General features: G+C 42.9%; 1 protein-coding gene across 1 annotated transcript; it reads right to left on the bottom strand.

Moving 5' to 3' along the window:
* Nucleotides 1-1766: 1766 nt before the first annotated feature.
* MRPL4 (mitochondrial ribosomal protein L4) lies at nucleotides 1767-18845 on the bottom strand. Its single transcript, XM_032211810.1, is given in 11 exon segments — nucleotides 1767-1996; nucleotides 1999-2061; nucleotides 3898-3968; nucleotides 7808-7938; nucleotides 8818-8924; nucleotides 10417-10534; nucleotides 13028-13079; nucleotides 14487-14654; nucleotides 16122-16206; nucleotides 18436-18571; nucleotides 18748-18845. Coding segments are annotated over 8 exon segments (765 nt in total). The 5' UTR covers nucleotides 14612-14654; nucleotides 16122-16206; nucleotides 18436-18571; nucleotides 18748-18845; the 3' UTR covers nucleotides 1767-1898.
* Between the last annotated feature and the right edge of the window lie 725 nt (nucleotides 18846-19570).

The raw sequence follows: 19570 nt of genomic DNA on the forward strand, positions 1-19570 counted from the left end.
GAGAAACAAATTTAAAAACAACACACCATACATTCCGTCTAGATGGGGCTGGACCTCGTTCGTGAAGTCAACAGCCCCAGGCCTGCCGGAATAGCCAGGTTTTAGTGGCTTTTCGGAAAGCCGAGAGAGTGGGTCTGGACCTCTACGGGTAGATCGTTCCACAGGGCCGGAGCAGCTACAGAGAAGGCCCTTCCCCGAGGAGCCGCCAGCCGGCATTGTCCGGTCGACGGCACCTGGAGAAGGCCCAACCTGTGAGATCTTATCGGATCGTTGGGAGGTATGTGTCAGGAGGCGGTCTCTCAGATATCCAGATCCTAAGCCATGTAGGGCTTTAAAAGTAATAACTAGCACCTTGAAGCGCTGAAGTTCAGAATGTTGAACTGGGCAAGTCTTGTCTCTCTGCATCTCTTCCTAAGTTACAATTCCAGCCATTATATTATGCCACTTTATTCTGTAGCTGTAGCATCACTTTTTGTTTCTCTGCCACTGACAGGTAACTTGCAGTTAATCACTTCCCTCCAAATACATCTGGGGCTTGCTAACAGTGAAGTATTGTTGGTCAGGAATGCATCACAGTATCATGAAACTTTTTTTTCTTTACAAGAGTAAAATTTAAGATATTTCACCCCCATCACTTTTTTTATTATTTCTAGGAAGCTGACGAACCAGGGAAACAAAAGAAATAAAATGGAGAACTCCTCCTGTTGGGCTAAGAAATTTCCTACATTAGATGTGAAATAAGTTGGGTAGTTACTACAAGGATACTTTATCATAATTTCCACTTTGAAGACTTTAAGTACAGTGGAGGGGAAAAAATATTTTTCATAAAGAACTTAAAAGAACTTAAAAGTGAGCATTCCTAGCATCTATCTACCTTCAAGGTCTATTTTGCACTGCGGGAAAACTAACATCTTGTTTTCCCCATAGTAAAAAAAACCCGTAAAAATCTTAGCTTTGTGAAAACCCAAGTTGACTCTTCTAATTTCTACTCAGGTGCAGTCACTAGTTGTTTCTGAAAACAAGATTCCCAGATTTTTATTTTCATTTTAAACCTCTCAATAACCTTGGTCTGATTCAGCAAAGTCTTTCCGCCATTTCTCTGAAATACATTATATAAACCAGGTGTACAGAGCCGAGGTGGCACAGTGGTTAGAGTACAACACTGCAGGCTACTTCAGCTGACTGCAGTTCTGCAGTTCGGCTGTTCAAATCTCACCGGCTCAAGGTTGACTCAGCCTTCCATCCTTCTGAGGTGGGTAAAATGAGGACCCGGATTGTTGTGGGGGCGATATGCTGACTCTATAAACCGCTTAGAGAGGGCTGAAAGCCCTATGAAGCGGTATATAAGTCAAACTGCTATTGCTATTGCTATTCCATCCTTCCGAGGTGGGTAAAATGAGGACCCGGATTGTTGGGGGCGATATGCTGACTCTGTAAACCGCTTTAGAGAGGGCTGAAAGCCCTATGAAGCGGTATATAAGTCTAACTGCTATTGCTATTGCTATTATAGTCAGCCTTTTATACCTACCGCCCACTTTTGTATTTCTGTTAGTAGTAAAATTTTCTAATCGCCCACCGGTTCCACAGTAATGGTGATTTATAAAGTAGGGAAGTAACTTTACTTTATAAAATTTATAAAGCAGTTTTACATCAAACCCCTACCGCCCACCATGAAAGCTGGAACACCCACTAGTGGGCGGTAGGGACCAGGTTGACTACCACTGATATAAACAGTGTTGCCTTCATCTAATTAATTCCCAGAGTGATAACATTTTTAAACTGAAAGTTTTTATTTCAAGGCTGCCCATTCTCAAGGACAGATGACGACTCAGGAAGAAAGTTTAGTTTTAATGTACATATTTTAAAAAGAACATACACACGCACACCCACAAAATGGGTCAGTCTTTGACCAATGAGCTAGGGGAAATCGCTGTAGGGCACCGGAAGGGATACAGTGGACTGTATCGTGAGTCATGCCACAGCAGTTTCTTTTCAAGAAGGAGATGGTCTCCAAGGTGAGCACCAGGGTTTCATGCTTCAGCATGCTGTGCACATTAAGACCTAGGGGGTGAAAAAGAGTTATTTTACTCCACAGGTGAAAAAACAGGAAAGACGCCGTCCTCAGCCCCCAAGTCTGTGGAAGCAATCTTTGGAAACACTGTTGGCATTGGAAGATGCCAATTACAGAATAGTTTTTAACTGTTTCGATTAAAATACCGTAGTTATATAAAGCTTTTATGTTTTATGTCTTGTTCACTACCCGGAATTGAGGGAATGGGGGGTTTCTAAATGAGGGAGGGAGGGAGGGAGTACTGCAGACCTCAAGCAAAACATAAGGACGAGCAAATGGTTACATATGCCCAGTGGTGGGATTCAAATAATTTACCACCAGTTCTCTGCCCTAATGACCAGCTGGGTAGGAGGGGCTCTGTGGTCATGTGATCATGTGGCGTGGCCAAGTCAATGTCACTCAGGTCGATGGGCACTTCGCCTTAGTTGTTACAATAGAGAGCCGAGGTGGCGCAGTGGTTAGAGTGCAGTACTGCAACCACTTCAGCTGACTGTTATCTGCAGTTCGGCAGTTCAAATCTCACCGCTCAAGGTTGACTCAGCTTTCCATCCTTCCGAGGTGGGTGAAATGAGGACCCAGACTGTGGGGGCGATATTGTGACTCTGTAAACCGCTTAGGGAGGGCTAAAAGCCCTATGAAGCGGTATATAAGTCTAACTGCTATTGCTACAATGGTAATAAGGGTTAATTGGAGAGGCAGTTTCTGTAAGCAGGGCAATAAAGATTAGACTAGAAACAAACACAGAAGGTTTCCTTCCTGCCTTCCTTACCAGATTAGCCCTGTAAAGTGGGAAAAAACAAAAGGAGATTTCTTCCAACAATCGGTTCTCCGAACTGCTTAGAAAGTTACCAACCGGTTCTCCCGAATAGATGCGAACCGGCTGAATCCCATCACTGCATATGCCTGTTCTTAGCGCACTACAAACATAGGCAGCAAGAATGTTTTATGTTCATTCTTCCTGTATCCTGACAAGCCTGACTGCGAGAATTGCTTTTACGATATTGGCGGCTGAAAGGAACAAACCCAGGTTCAAGCACCTTGTTAAGGTATCGCTTGGCCTGTTGTTGCTGGCTTAAACAACAAAAAAGGACTAAAAGGCAAAGAGGACACAAGGCAGTAGCATTTGCTGCAGATATAACCTGTCCCGGATAATGCAATATAGGTAATAGCACTTCGTAGGCGATGTAACTGAACATTTCTTATGGCCTTTTATTGGGGGAAAAAACATTCTTAACAAATCCTTGGTGCTCTCTTGCCAAATATCAGGGTGTCAGTCATATACCGAAGATGTTCTTTCTGGCAGCATCTCCAAGATTTGCAGTTAATATTTTCAGGCTGTAGGTGTGAATACCATCAGTTTGCAAAATGTTAGACTGACTGGTCTGTAATTATGGATCTCTCTGGATCTCTTTTTGTTAAAATAAAAAATAAAAAAAACGATGCTGCATTGCCTACCTTCCAGTCCTTGCTAGGAAGATTTTTTTTTAGTGAAGAATCAAGCCTTTTTCCCAGGAGAGGGCCAGCTGCCCTGTTATATTTTTTATATATATATAAGGTTTTATGTAAGGTGGGATGTATATTAGCAATTCCTTTTATTGTTTGCTAAAACTATAGCGAAGTAACAGATAACACAGCCCTAAACAATAAAAGAAGCAGCAGATTATCCCCAAAAGCTGAAAAGGATAAAAGGGTTTTTAACATCGTAGGAATTACTCTGATAGCTAGAGACTGAGAAGGGAACGGCAGAGGCCGATGACTGGTTATATAGTTTGAGAGGCAAGGACTCTCATCTGTTGAAGCATCCTACCCATCCAATCTCTACTCACCTATTGCTGGCACCACTGTGAACGTTTTAAGATCGCTTGTTGCAGACTGGATGTTTTCAGGTATTTCATCTCTGAAAGCCAAGAAATCAAGTATGTTATACAAATCCAGATCTAGGATCTCCTAAATACAAACTGCTAGCCAATGCCCTCCATTTGCGGGTAGAACCCCTTCTGACTGCTGCTCTCAATGCCTCAAGTCTCTCTCATCTTTTGAGCAGTGGGTCAAAAATAAATGGTACAATTCTTTAGTAATGAAACTCAGGCGTAGAAGCCTCAATGAGATATCAGGGTTCCAGAACAGGACTGCAGCTAACCATTAGAGCAGGGCTGTCCATAATGGACTGTGCTGAAATGAGTAAATTGACATTTGAAATTACAGAACAAGAAGATGGGAAATTTTATAAGATATGGGACTTGTTTTATCAGTGGCTGGGGGGGAAAAACTTGGAAATGAAAAATGTTTTACTCATGTTTTAACTGGAGGGGTTAAATGATAACACAATTATGCTGTGAAATAGATTAACAACCATACAATGAAAAACTGATACATCTATGAATTGAATACTTTAGAAATTTTTTTGTTTTAAAAAGGATAAGGATAACAATGATTTATGTATACTTGATAGAGGATTGGTGATATAATGTATAACCCTAAGAACATATTACAATGATATCTTGTTGTTGATAAATAATCTTAATAAGGGAATAATTAAAAATTGGTATATATATGTAGCAACTATTTAGAATATTTTGTTGAAAAATGAAGGAACATCTCTGTTTGAATGTATGATGTACAAGGACAATAATGAACATAAGCATACCTGATAGTTGATTGTGGAATTATGCATAATTGAAAATAGTGACATACAAATATAAATGGTTGGTAATTTTTTTTCCCTTTCACATTGGGATTATATAAAGGTATACTGTTATCAAATAGACAATCAAGAATGTAAGGGAATAATGATATATTGGGAAAAAATAATACTAATTGTAATTGAACATATATTCTACAATGAAAGTGAGGTATTTAGTTATACTAGATGAAAAATCTGTGATGGTAAATATTATTCGAGAATATGGATGTAAAAACACTTGTAACCAAATGACATGCTGTATGTGATGATGATTTTTTTTTTGTCTTTTTTTTGTTTTTTGATTGTTGTGTGTGTGTGTGTGTGTGTGTTGTCTGTTTGATAAAAATAAAAATTTATATTAAAAAAAAAGAATGACGTAGAAGCCTCAGCAAGATATCAGGGTTCCAGAACAGGACTGCAGCTAACCATTAGAGCAGGGCTGTCCAAACTTGGAAACATGAAGACTTGTGGAGCTGGCTGGTGAATTCAGGGAGTTGAAGTCCACAAGTCTTCGAGTTCCCAAGTTTGGACAGCCCTGCGTTAGAGAAAGGTTCCCCGTCTCTCTCCTGCTCTCCTCCCGTCATAAGCTCTAAGAATTCTGCTTCCTGACATTCCATTTATTGCCTTCAAGGGGTATCCCAATTTTGGAACTTCAGAACGAGGTTGGCGCTCAAATGCGGTTATTAGGGAATGGGCGATATTTGTTTCAAGGTACAAAAAGAAATATCAGGCCCTTTCACTAATTATACAGCAGGTGGAAAACAATTCTGTTCCGGAGTCAAAAGATGCAGGATTTCTAGCACTCTAAAGAGGTCTTTGTAAAATCAGAAGCCTTACAATACACTATGGAGAGTTTACAACTAGGGGTACTTCAAAACTTGGATTAAATCCTATCGGTGGCTGGGGGAAAAAACCTGGAAATGAAAAATGTTTTACTTATGTTTTAACTGAAGGAGTTAAGTGATAATATAATTATGCTGTGAAATAGAAACGATACAATAAAAGGCTGATACGTATATGAATTGAATACTTTAGAACTTTTTGTTTTAAAATGGATAAGGATAACAATGATTTATGTATACTTGATAGAGGATTGGGGATATAATGTATAACCCTAAGAATATATTACAAAGATATCTTGTCGTTGATAAATAATTTTAATAAGGAGTAATTAAAAATTGGTGTATATATATATATATATGAAGTGACTATTTAGAATACCTTGTTGAAAAATGAAGGAATATCATCTCTGTTTGAATGTATGATGTACAGGACAATAATGAACATAAGCATACTCGATAGGTGATTGGTGGGATTATACATAATTGAAAACAGTGATCTACAAATATAAATGGTTGGTAAATCTCTTTCATATTGGGATCAGTGATTATATAAGGTATATTGTTATTAAACAGACAATCAAGAATGTAAGGGAATTAGGTTTACTGAAAAAAATATTAATTGTAATTGAATATACGTTGTACAATGAAAGTGAGGTACAATTTTGAGGACTAGGGATGAATCAACCCTATTCAATGCCATTGTAACTTTGAATGGTCGCCGAAGGAGTGATTGTAATTCAAGGAGTACCTGTACTGTCATCCCTACAGCTAAATGTATTAAAGTTACCCCCGTGGTTGTTAATTCATGGGAAGATGAATAGCGGCAGAGAAACTTCCACTTGGGAGCTTTCAAGGCTACAATAATCTTCTCGCTCAGACTCCCACTAGCTAACCTGTTGTGGCCCAGCAGGAGCCGTTGGAGCTGCCACCATACTCCGACAGCGAGGGGCCCTATGAGTCGGCTTTGGAGGATGTGGAAGACTCTGGACAGGGTTCCGACTCCAAGCAGGGCGCAGAGAGGCTGGTTGGCTACTAGGGAGGCGCCTGAGCCTTGGACCAGTGGGGAGAGACAAGGGAGTGTGTTCCTGACGTCAGCAGTGAGTTGTTCCTGGATGGCCCGGCACCGAAGAGCTAATAGGTGTCAGGAACAGTTGCGCAGTTACAGGAAGTAATTGCACTCAGCTGGTGGTCATTAGGCTCCTCTCCAGACTATAAAAGGGATGCTTGTGCACACGCCCCTTTGCAGAAGTCGAGGTTCGAGGTTCATTATTATGTTCATTTTATTTATATGCCGCCCTATTCCCAACGGGACTCAGGGCGGCGCACAAACCCAAGGAGGGGAAGGGAAACACAAAACTACAACAGAAAATACAGAGCATTTAAAACAACCAACAGCCACACGATTCGAGAGGGGAAGGGAACTCATCGACCCCAGGCCTGCCTGACACAGCCAGGTTTTAACGGCTTTTCGGGAGGCCTGGAGAGAGGTGAGGGTCCGAATCTCTGCGGGGAGCTTGTTCCAAAGGGCGGAGCCCCGGGTAGTGGCCAGATGACATTGGCTAGTAGACGGAACCCAGAGGAGGCCTAATCTGTGTGATCTAATGGGTCTTTGGGAGGTAATTGGCAGCAGGCGTCTCTCAAGTACCAGGTCCAATACCATGAAGGGCTTTATAAGTGATGACTAGCACCTTGAAGCGTATCCGGAGACCAATCGGAAGCCAGTGCAGCTCGCGGAGGATAGGTGTAACGTGGGTGTACCGAGGTGCACCCACAATCGCTCGCGGCGGCTGCATTCTGGACGAGCTGAAGTCTCCGAATGCTCTTCAAGGGCTGCCCCATGTAGAGCGCATTGCAGTAGTCACGCATGCACTAATGTTGGAGAACAGCATTGTGAGTTTGGCAGGTTGGATTACTGCCAAGACTTATCTGTGCCAGTTTGCTGCCAAGGACCTGCCTGTCTGTTAATAAATTCCGTAAAGTATCTTTGACTCAGAGTGTGTTGGTGTGGGACGAGGGGGGGGGGGGGGTCACAACACTAACCTATGGCTGCCCTGGGATGTATTTTGAAAAAGATTTACAGGGGAAAAAAATTCATGGCTGAAGAGACCAGCAGTCCTAGGCAAAACAAGGTATTTTACACTGTGTGGCATGTATGTGTCTGTGTGTCTGTGTGTGTGTGCACACCCGCACAACATGCTTCATCCTTTTTACCTCACAACCAAAATCAACTCACACATCCACGAACAACACCGATCTCCCCAATGCCTGTAGCGAGCCAGGTCTGCCAAATACTGAGGATCGAAGGTTGGCATCTCTAGAGAGTCCACAATATGGAGATCACCCTGCAAGTTGGGGGGGGGGGGGGAAATAAGGACCTCTATATAATCCAGAGGCAATGGACTACTCCACCAAAAACCCTGTTTCTGGAACCATTTCAAAGTGAAAGAGGCTTATAATATGGAGGCTTTAAACACCCCCGCCCACCGAAAGCCTCCATATCCCCCAAGTCACTCAATCAGTTCAACCAAATATGGCAACATACCCTGAAGCTTAAACAAAGCCTTCTCTAAAACCCCTGCTCTCCGTGGTAACCCAGATTTCTGTGCAAAAGCATGCAAATAGCAATAGCAATAGCAGTTAGACTTATATACCGCTTCATAGGGCTTTCAGCCCTCTCTAAGCGGTTTACAGAGTCAGCATATCGCCCCCTAACAAGAATCCGGTCCTCATTTCACACACCTCGGAAGGATGGAAGGCTGAGGTCAACCCTGAGCCGGTGAGATTTGAACAGCCGAACTGCAGAACTACGTCAGCTGAAGTAGCCTGCAGTGCTGCATTTAACCACTGCGCCACTTCAGCAAAATATTTGAAATATCTGAAACTCCAAACCTACATCAACTTAAATGCAGAAAGCTTAGAAAATAATTCAGCAAAAAAATGCTCAAAACCAAGTATGGTCTCTATCATTCATTAATAGAGCTCATCATTCCTCTAGCTTCTGTGCCCACCTGGCATAGCAGCTGCTTTAAAAGCTTTTAATGCCCGTTTTATTTAATCACAGTGGGCTCAGGAGAGCCCAAAATATTTCTGGATTGTACAGACAGCTGCTCAAGGGAGCATCCATTGGAAAACTAGCTAGGAACCAACCCAACAAGAACCATAGAGTCTCATAAGCAGGCCAGGACAGAACAGGCCTTCCCATTGCAAGATGGCTCTCGTACCTGCATCTGCTTGCTTGTCAGCGCCACCTTGAGGCCGAGGACCCGCTCTTTCATGGGAAGCATATAGTAATAGCTGGTGGGGCCACGGGGGCCAAAAGCCTTACCGCCTAGAATGAAACAAAGGAAGGGTCATAGAGCTCAAAGACCTGCCTGCCAGAGTGCCACTCTTGCACGACCGGGCTGGATGTGAGCAGCAGAACCAAGCGGGCAGGGTGAGTTGCGGTTCAAGAACTGGGCTCAAAACTGGAGAACCCTGGCCACAAGGCCATCCTCAGCCACTGAAGCTCACTGGGTATTTGGGGCCAGCATGTTCTCTCTAGCCACGAACTTCACCGGATGTTACGAGAGATGAGCGCGGCTATATAAAGTTGCTTCCAGGGTACGCTCCGTACAAAGGTGGTTCTCATTTAACGGCCAAAAGTTTGAGCTGGAAGGTTCTGAGAAAGTAATACATGGTATTGATGGCCACTGCGGTGTCCCCTGTAGTCATATGATCCGGTTCCACCACAAAACCGCGGTAGACTAAAGTGCGCTCGACGAAAGCGCGTACATGACGTCATCACAGCGCGACGAAAACAGCACGCTGTGAGCAGTAAACTTAAAATTAACGCGTAAATCTAAACCTAACCCCCCCAAACCTAACCCTAAGCCTAACCCTTAACCTAACCCTAAACCTAACCCTAACGCTTAACGTAACCCTAAACCTAACCCTAACCCTTAACCTAACCCTAAACCTAACCCTAACCTTTATGTGAATCGGCTTGCTTTAAAAGCGCTTTTTAAAGCGCCCTTTTTCTTTCTTGTCACGCTGCTGCTGATGTCACATATGCGCTTTAATCGGCGCGCTTTAGTGGACCGCGGTTTTGACGTGCCACGATATGATCCAGGCACCTGGAATCACAACTACCACACATCACTCTATCCCTTGGTCCAATTGCAGCCTTCTTTGTTGACTTCCTACACGCAAAGTCAGCGGGGAAGCTTGCAGAAGGACACAAATGGCAGCTTGTGACACTGTACTTAACAATGTTGCAGGATTCACTTAATGACGGCAAGCGGAAGTGCTAGAATTCCTGTCGTTAAGCCGCACAGTCATGTGACACCAGGCTTTTTACGACATCAGTTAGTAAAGTAGAAATTCCAATCCCAATTGCCTTTGTTAAGTGAGGACTCTGCACTGCCTTGAGCTCTGGAGGAGAAAAAAAAAATGAGAAAACTTTAACAAACAGACAAATTCATGGCGGCTTTTACCATGGGCTGAGAAAAAAAAATCAGAGAGTGGTTTCACTTTCCGATCAAAAACCACAAAGCAAATTTCAGGTTTATGTGTTTCCAATCTTTAAAATATATTTAATGAAACACAGGCTTCCGGAGGGCCTATTTGCAAAAGAAAGAAGAAAAATCTCATCCTGTCTGCAGGAAGGCTGTGAAATCAAAAGAAAACTTGCAGAAAAGGCCAGGCAAGAAGCAATTTACCCTAAAATAATATATCTTACAAAGCTATCAGTTTTGTGTGTCCTCTGCTGTGGTCTGATACCCACCCACTTTATTACAAGAAATGGGAACAGCTGACCACCAGAGACAGAACTTTTCACTCACCTCCGTGCCATAAAGGGGATCGGATGCTGCCATGCCGTGCCCTACCCGTGCCCTTCTGCCTCCAGGGTTTCCTACCACCACCACGCATCTCAGCACGTGTCTTGGCGACGGCATAACTCTGGAAACGAAAAGGAAGATCTGAGACTAAAAGCTGGAGCAGGATGTTTCGGAAAGGAAGCTCACCAGAACGTTCCATGAAGTTTCTGTTTTGTCATTTCTTTTTACAAGTTAGCTCAAGTTTTTACCTCTTTCCCATGGATAGCAATAGCAATAGCAGTTAGACTTATATACCGCTTCATAGGGCTTTCAGCCCTCTCTAAGCGGTTTACAGAGTTAGCATATCGCCCCCACAGTCTGGGTCCTCATTTCACCCACCTCGGAAGGATGGAAGGCTGAGTCAACCTGAGCCAGTGAGATTAGAACCGCCGAACTGCAGATAACAGTCAGCTGAAGTGGCCTGCAGTGCTGCACCCTAACCACTGCGCCACCTCGGATCCAGGGACAACTAAGAGAACAGACTGCCTGACAGGAATTCACGGATTAAATCAAATCTGAACCAGGGACTCCCATAGCAGCTTCTTCAGATAATTTCAATCTGAGGTCTTTTTTCTTTTTCCCAAGTATTAGGAAATGTTTACAATTGGGGCAGAATCATCAACCTGACACAATTCCTGTACCTATACAGAGGAGGCTGACTCTGCCAGGAGTTCGATACTAACCGGCTCAAGGTTGACTCAGCCTTCCATCCTTCTGAGATGGGTAAAATGAGGACCCAGATTGTTGAGGACAATACGCTGACTCTGTAAACCGCTTAGAGAAGGCTATAAAATCACCGTGAAGCAGTGTATGAGCACTATTGCTATAAAAAAAACCTCCTAAGCATGCAATCATTATTAAGGGATACACAGTTTTATAGAATAATAACCCTCAGGGATGTACAATCTTAACTTTTGGTGGTAGTAATATAGTACCCAACCTCCTGCCAAAATCAATCAACGATAATGGAATTACACAAGGTGGAAATCAGTGGTGGGATTCAGCCAGTTCGCACCTATTCGGGAGAACCGGTTGGTAACTTTCTAAGCAGTTCAGAGAACCGATTGTTGGAAGAAATCTCATTTTGTCTTTTTTCCATTTTACAGGGCTAATCCTGTAAGGAAAGCAGGAAGGAAACATTCTGGTGTTGTTCTAGCCTAATCTTTATTGCCCTGCTTACAGAAACTGCCTCTCCGGTTAACCCTTATGACATTGTCACAGTTAAGATGAAGCGTTCATCGACCTGAGTGACCTTGAGTTGGCCACGCCCTCCCAGTCACATGACCACCGAGCCCCACTTACCCAGATGGTCATTAGGGCAGAGAACCGGTTGTTAAATTATTTGAATCTCACCACTGGTGGAAATGTAGACAAGTCTAAATTGTATTCTACAAGACCTGCCAACCTCAGTATTAAGGGCCATTTATGATTTGAAGAAGAAATAATCATTTTCTTGTTTCCATTTTCTAAGGCGTTAGAATTTTGCTCCAAATGGGAAAGCTGGCAGGAAGTTACAACTTGCACCCATAAGTCACTCCTGCTCCTGCTACTTTTTCACCCATTCATCTGCACTCTGGCACATGAGGCACTCTGGCACATGAGGCACTCTGGCACATGAGGCACTAGCCTGTATCCTCACCTTAAGGTACAGAAAATGTGATCCTTATAGCGGCAAAACAAGCCAGAGCTATTGACAGGGACAAGTCAACTGTGCTTGTAGTGCTCTTAACTGTAATTTATTAAGAATATTAAGAATAGTGAGAGCCAAGGTCCATTTGTGCTTTTTTTGGAGTAGGAGAAATATAAGGCTACTTAAATGTGTGGCCCAGCAGGAGCCGTTGGAGCTGCCACCAGACTCCGACAGCGAGGGGCCCTATGAGTCGGCTCTGGAGGATATGGAGGACCCTGGACAGGGTTCCAACTCCAAGCAGGGCGCAAAGAGCTGGTTGGCCACCAGGAGGCGCCTGAGCCTTGGACCAGTGGGGAGGAGACAAGAGAGTGTGATCGTGATGTCATGCATTGGAGCAGTGGGAAGGAGCCAAGGGAGTTGTTCCTGGATGCCCGACAACGGAGAGCTAATAGGCGTAAGGAACAGTTACGCAGTTACAGGAGATAATTGCACTCTGGTGGTAATCAGGCTTCTCTCAAGACTATAAAAGGAATGATTGTGCACACGCCCCTTTTGCAAGAGTCAACGTATTCAAAGTTGGAGAACTTTTGAGGCTAGCTTGGCAGGCTGGATTGCTGCCAAGGTTACTCTGTGCTGGATTGCTGCCAAGGCTTGGACTGCGCTGGCTTGCTGCCAAGGTCTGGATGATGCTGGCTTGCTGCCAAGGTCCTGTCTGTGTATCAATAAATCTTTGCAGTATCTTTGTCTCGGTGTGCTTTGGTGTAGGACGAGGGGGTCAGAACACTTAAATATCCAGCTTTACCCTGCAAGACTGTTTGGGAATAGCAGTACTTTTCATGCAGAGGTGCCCCACAAAGCCTATTGCACACATCTCTCTGGACAGGTAACCTCAAGTACAATTTGATTAGCCAAGGCATCTGTTGCAATCTATATTCAAATACTCACAATTCTTTTGAAATTCTTCTGCCAGATGGCCACTGAATGTAGGATATCAAGGCTGAGAAGGAAAAACACAAGAGACACGCTTCAGACAGATGCAATAGCTAGCAAAATATATCAGAAGCAAACAATGTTAAAGTGCACCCAACAACAGAAATTGAAATTGAAATTTGAAATTTAATAAATTTGTATCCTGTAGGACTCTGGGCGGCTTACAGAGACAAGATAAAAAAATTAAAAATCATGAATAAAAAGATAACAGTTTTTAAATTAACACACCATCCATTCTGTCTCGATGGGGCTGGATATTGATCAACAGCCTCAGGCCTGCCGGAACAGCCAGGTTTTAGTGGCTTTTCGGAAGGCCGAGAGAGTGGGAAGGGTCCGGATCTCTATGGGTAGATCGTTCCACAGGGCCGGAGCAGCTACAGAAAAGGCCCTCCCCCGGGGAGTCGCCAGCCGGCATTGTCCGGCCGACGGTACCCGGAGGAGGCCCAACTGTGAGATCTTATCGGCCGTTGGGAGGTATGTGGCAGGAAGCGGTCTCTCAGATAGCCAGGTCCTAAGCCATGTAAGGCTTTAAAAGTAATGACTAGCACCTTGAAGCGCGATCGGAGACCAATAGGGAGCCAGTGCAGCTCGCGGAGGATGGGTGTAACATGGGTGTATCTAGGTACATCCAAGATCGCTCGCACGGCTGCATTCTGGACCAACTGTAGTCTCCGAACACTTTTCAGGGGCAGCCTCATGTAGAAAGTGGCACAGGCAAACCAGTTCAGAATTAATGCCCTAGAATTTCTCTGTTGCTCATAGCTCTAATAGCTGAGATCTATGCCTATCAGATTTTCACTGCCATACAACTCTGACTTTATATGAATTAAATGGTCCAGGGCAACAGATCCATGGACATCATCAAGTGAGCCAGATGCTGTCCTTGGAGATGATTCCTGGGACTCTGGGCGGCTCACAACAAAGTAAAAACATATAAAAATTTAAAAATACAATTATTAAAATTAATATCATCCATTCAATCACGTGGGGCTGGATATTAATCAACAGCCCAGGCCTGCCGGAACAACCAGGTCTTGGTGGCTTTACGGAAGGCTGGGAGAGTGGTGAGGGTCCGGATGTCTGCGGGTAGCTCGTTCCACAAGGCCGGTGCAGCTACAGAGAAGGCCCTCCCTCGGGGAGCCGCCAGCCAGCATTGTCCGGTCGACGGCACCCGGAGGCCCAACCTGTGCAATCTTATTGGTCGTTAGGAGGTGAATGGAAGGAGGCGGTCTCTCAGGTAGCCAGGTCCAATACCATGTAGGGCTTTAAAAGTAAAGTCTACCAAGCAGCTCTTGCTTGGTAGACTTTATTAAATTGTATTTTTGCCTCATCCCTTCTGTCATAACTCAGCAATATCTGCAATGCTGAGGCTTTATGGGAGTGTATGGAAATGAATAACACAACAGCCTTTTACCGAGGCATCACTGCAAATACATCTGGATGCAGGTCAGCCAAGCCCAGGTGCCTAGCATCGTAATGTTGCAATGATTCGATCCAGGCTTGGACTGGCTTAAGGTGTTTGGGGACGGGAGGCTGCATTTCCGTAGAATTGGGTTACTGGAGACTACTTCAGGAGCGGTTTCTAAGAAAGAAGAAGGGAAAAAGACACAGCACACAATCATTTCAGAGGATCCTTTAGATGGGATGAAAGAGTTATAGATCATACCTAACTCATACAGGTAGTCCTCAGGTTACAGCTGTAATTGAGCCTGGCAATTATGCTTATAAGTCGTGATGGTCCTAATGTGCATCGCCATGTGACCAGATCCAATTTTATGAACTTTTTGAGGTGCTGGTTAAGTAAATCCATTATTCACTATGGGACAGTTTTTTTCCAGAAACCAGAAGTAAATGCCAGGGTTTTATTGTTGTTGTTGTTTTTGGGGGGGATCACAAATTGCTGTCACATGACCGCAGGGCATGCAAATGGTCATGAATGCAGTCACATGACCATGGAGAGGAGTCATAACTTCTGAATTGGGTTGCAAGTAGTTTTGGGGCAGTCTGCCATAGATCAAGGATTACCTGTATTACATCTTGAATAATAGCAATAGCAATAGCAGTTAGACTTATATACCGCTTCATAGGGCTTTCAGCCTCTCTAAGCGGTTTACAGAGTCAGCATGTCGCCCCCACAGTCTGGGTCCTCATTTCACCCACCTCGGAAGGATGGAAGGCTGAGTCAACCTTGAGCCGGTGAGATTAGAACTGCTGAACTGCAGATAACAGTCAGCTGAAGTGGCCTGCAGTACTGCACCCTAACACTGCGCCCTCGGCTTTTGTGTATGTATCTACATACACACAGCTAAAGTCAAGAAAAAAAACCCAAAATATTCCTTATCCAGTTTATAAATACTTGCTTTCTTTGCTACCTAGGGGAAATGCTGCTGCCTCATCATGGGTGGCTTCTTTAAAAACAGCAACAGAATATTTCCCCCCCAAATGCAATAGAGATTTCAGAGAAAACTGGGAAAAAAATGTTTAAAGGAAAGAAGGGCTACTACCAATATGCTTCACAGATAACGAAACTGAAACACTTATTTCCCATTTCTAAATGCTTGCATCAAATGCGTAGGATGAGTTTCCTTTTTTTTAGTTACAAAAAGTAGTCTCTTGCATTTGTTAAACATCTTTTTTTTTCATCTGAAGAGCTGACCATAGGAATTCTCACAACATTACTTCAAAAGATTTGCAATCAAAAGATTCCAAAACATTTCTAAAACATGTTTTTGCAAAATAATATTGGAAGAGGACAAAAAAACCCTATTCCCTACTGCACATCACAGCTTGGAGGAGGTACCAGTATTTGATACATTCAATTAACTTGTACCTAGAATAGCAGTTATGCTGTTGGCCAAAGTGGGGAAACTTGGCTTCTAATCTAATTTCACCCGTGGAATTCAGTTAGTTACCCAGATCTAGCCAGTAACTCTCAGGCTAACCTAGTTCATAGAATTACTGCTATAACTACTTGTGGTAATGGAGAAGAAATTACAAATATAAATTTACATACATAGAAGTAAACCATGCTCTCATGAAATAAACTTACTTTGCAATGAAGATTCATCCACCACAGCAGCTGGAGCATCTACGTTGCCAACCAAACTTTGTTCTTTTGACAATGTAAAAATAAGCTTGGGATAAAAAAAAAACAAAGATGATCTCCAATGCAAAGATTGTGTTCAAAAAAGAATGCTATAAATCATATTAAAGCATGAGAAAGGGGGGGGGTGATTGATAAATAACCAGGCTCATAGCTAATTCTCTTTTTTTGCCCAGTTTGCTAAAATAGGAATAAGCTAGAATTCAATTTCACATTAGCAGCTGTTTTTTGGTTACTGCAAACTGGAAATTGTGGTTTGAAGCAAACAGTAGTTAAATAATCCAGGATTGTTGTTCAAATGTTCAACAAGTGAAAATGCCTCTAGATATTTTGGACTATAACTGACAAAATGCCCAGCTATTGGTATTTTGGCAGGCCAGGCCATTGCGAATTAGAGTTCCAAGTTAAAAATCTGAAGAGTACTCTGACCTGTGGTTCATTGGATAAATGTGATCTGGATGGATTTTCATTAGGCTGCTTAGTTAGTATCACTATTTTTATACCTGGAATATCCTTTCTTGTACCCAACCTTTTATTCGTTGCAAAGGCAAATAAATATCTGTGATAAAAATGCAGCACGGAGCTCAAATTCTGTGCATCCTTATTTAACCCACTACTGAGTTGATGTAGAGACATTAAAAGAAGTGTCTTTTTATATCAATTCCCTTGGCTTTGCTATCATGTTTCTTATCACATTCCCTGTGCTACAGAATATGAGCAGCTCACTGAAGCAGGAATAGGCTTTCTGATTATGATCCCCAACGTTTTTCTATGTAGTTTGTACAATTCATTGGATATAAAAGTCATACTTGCTAATTTGTTGACTACCTACTGCAAACCAAAATTACTCTACAGAGCTGTCCATACAGCCAGTGTGATTAACTATGGTTCAACATTTCGTGGAAATGCTGCAACTAGGGTTAACTCAGTAAACCAGTGCTGTTATTAATAAGTAATGAACACCCAACATGAGCACAATGCAAGAAGGTATCATTTTCCCACAAAGCCTGCAAATACATTTGCAGACTTTCTGCAATGTAGCACTGTTCAGATGCATTGGACATGTTCCACCATCCCAAGTTGCTATTCCAAAAGAGTGATACCTTAAAGAGAGGTCATGTTCATGCAACTTGCTAAAACATGAATATTCTTAATCTAGATTACCTGAATTAAACATAATTAACTGGGATTATGCATAGCCCCAAAGGAAAACAAGCTTTGATTTTAGTGTGTTCTGTGAACTCAAACTGATCTTATCTATTAAGAGAGTTTACTCTTATTAACAGATAATCTTAAATGAGATCTAGTGTGATGTAAAAAATAGATGTTTATCAAGAAGTCACAAGCATGAATCTCTTCAGATACTATATTCATGTTGTAATCTTAGATAGGTCATTATCTCAATTTAATTGTCTCCCAGGGATGTTAAGAGGATGGTTTATAAAAAGAACCATGGGAAGAAATTATTTTAAACTAATAAGAAAGATAGAAAACGAAACAAACAGCTGCTAAATAAATAAAAGGAAAAGAAAAGAAACTTTGTGACCGAAGATTAGTTCTTATGCAATAGGAGAGTATGTAATGGATTTCCTATGCATAGTTTGCTATCAAATTTGGGATCGCCCAGGACAGCCAAGAGGGAATATTCTTCTGTTCTCAGAAGATGTAAACATAATGGCTGTACTCATACAACATAAATAGCCATGGAAAACACAAATTAGTCACTTTGGTGTAGTGATTAAGGCATCAGGTTAGACACCTGGACACCACCTTAAGCACAAAGGCAACTGGGTGGCCTTGGACCAGTCACTTTTTTTCAGGTCTAGGAAGGAGGCAATGACAATGAAAAGCTTTGCCAAGAAAACTGAGAATTGGACATGATTGAATGGAAGAGGGGGGAAACCACAACGATTTAATCCATTAACCTATGCCAGTGGTTCCCAAACTTGGCAACTTTAAGTCTTGTGGACTTCAACTCCCAGAATTCTCCAGCCAGCTGCTGGAGTTGAAGTCCACAAGTCTTAAAGTTGCCAAGTTTGGGAACCACTGACCTATGCTAAGTATGAAGACTTGTGGACTTCAACTCCCAGAATCCTCCAGCCAACTCTGCTCTGCGGGAGAATTCTGGGAGTTGAAGTCCACAAGTCTTAACAGTTGCCAAGTTTGAGGACCTATTGTAATTTAGCCCTTAACGGGACCTCGTAACAAATTCTCCCGGCCACCCAAGTAGCCTCCTGCCCGGCTTCACAATCTCTCTTACCCTCGAAGCAGCTCTCCGGCTGGACAATGAGCCAACAGGCGGATCATCGCGGCGAACCCCTTTCGCCTCGGAATAAGCAAGGGGCCTGCACACCAGGGCGGGCATGCGCTTCCGGCTCGGAGTGATGACGTCGCCCCTAAACAAAGCGTCAGAGCAGAAACGTTAAAAAGTGCAGGAGGGTAGGAGGAGGTCTTGGGGGCATTCTTGATTTTTAAAAAAGGATTCCGGATAATGTATTAAACACTGTAAAGGGGAGGAAACTCCCTTCCAAGTCATCTAGATAAAAATAGTATAATCTATTGACAGATGTACCTATATGCACGCCATTCTGTCGTCAACGGAAGTGATCTTTTAACCGGAAGTTGACTCTGCCCCACCATGGCCTTTCTCTATCATCCCCATCAGCCACACGCGTTTTGAGGCGGCTAGTGGCGGGAGCTAAACCTCTAGGGGCGTGAACCAGACAAGGCGGAAGTCGGAAAGGAGAGGAGGGGGGCAAAGCCAAGCTGACTTGTAAAATTGCGTAGGATTCTGGGAGTTGAAGTTCTCACACAGCTTAAAGCCGCCAAGGCTGAAGGAGTCCCACATTCAAATCCCCATAACTCACCAAGTTCATTAGGTAGCCTTGGAATGATGTCACTCCTTTTGTTTTTAATCCACTTCACAGGATTGTTGCAAAAAAAAAAACATTTAAGCTTAGCAGACAATTATATTTTGTTCCCAATGGAGGGAAATAAAAGAATGGATACAGGAACAAAGGAACAGAAGGATAGAATGGAAAGAATGAAATTGTTATTATTAAGTATGTTTTGCCTGCCTATAACTGTCCTTTTGCTTGTTAACTGTGGGAAGCCACCCCTCCCAGAAGAATGGCATATTTAGGAAATATTAAAAAGGCAGAATATTATATTTCCCTAAAGGAAAAATAGAGAAACATGTTCTTTGGAGACAGAAACAGCCCCCAAGTCTGTTAAATAGCCCCAGCAGATATTTTGTACTCATTGAAAAAGATTGGGCCACCTTATCTACAAAACAAAAGGCCTTCAACTCCGGATGATTTGATTAAGGCATGACCCCACTCAAGACATAACAGACAAGAGGAATGGCTGGTTTATTGCTTAATGTTATATGGCCC

The sequence above is a fragment of the Thamnophis elegans genome, chromosome 2 (assembly GCF_009769535.1).
Source record: "Thamnophis elegans isolate rThaEle1 chromosome 2, rThaEle1.pri, whole genome shotgun sequence".
Taxonomy (NCBI): domain Eukaryota; kingdom Metazoa; phylum Chordata; class Lepidosauria; order Squamata; family Colubridae; genus Thamnophis; species Thamnophis elegans.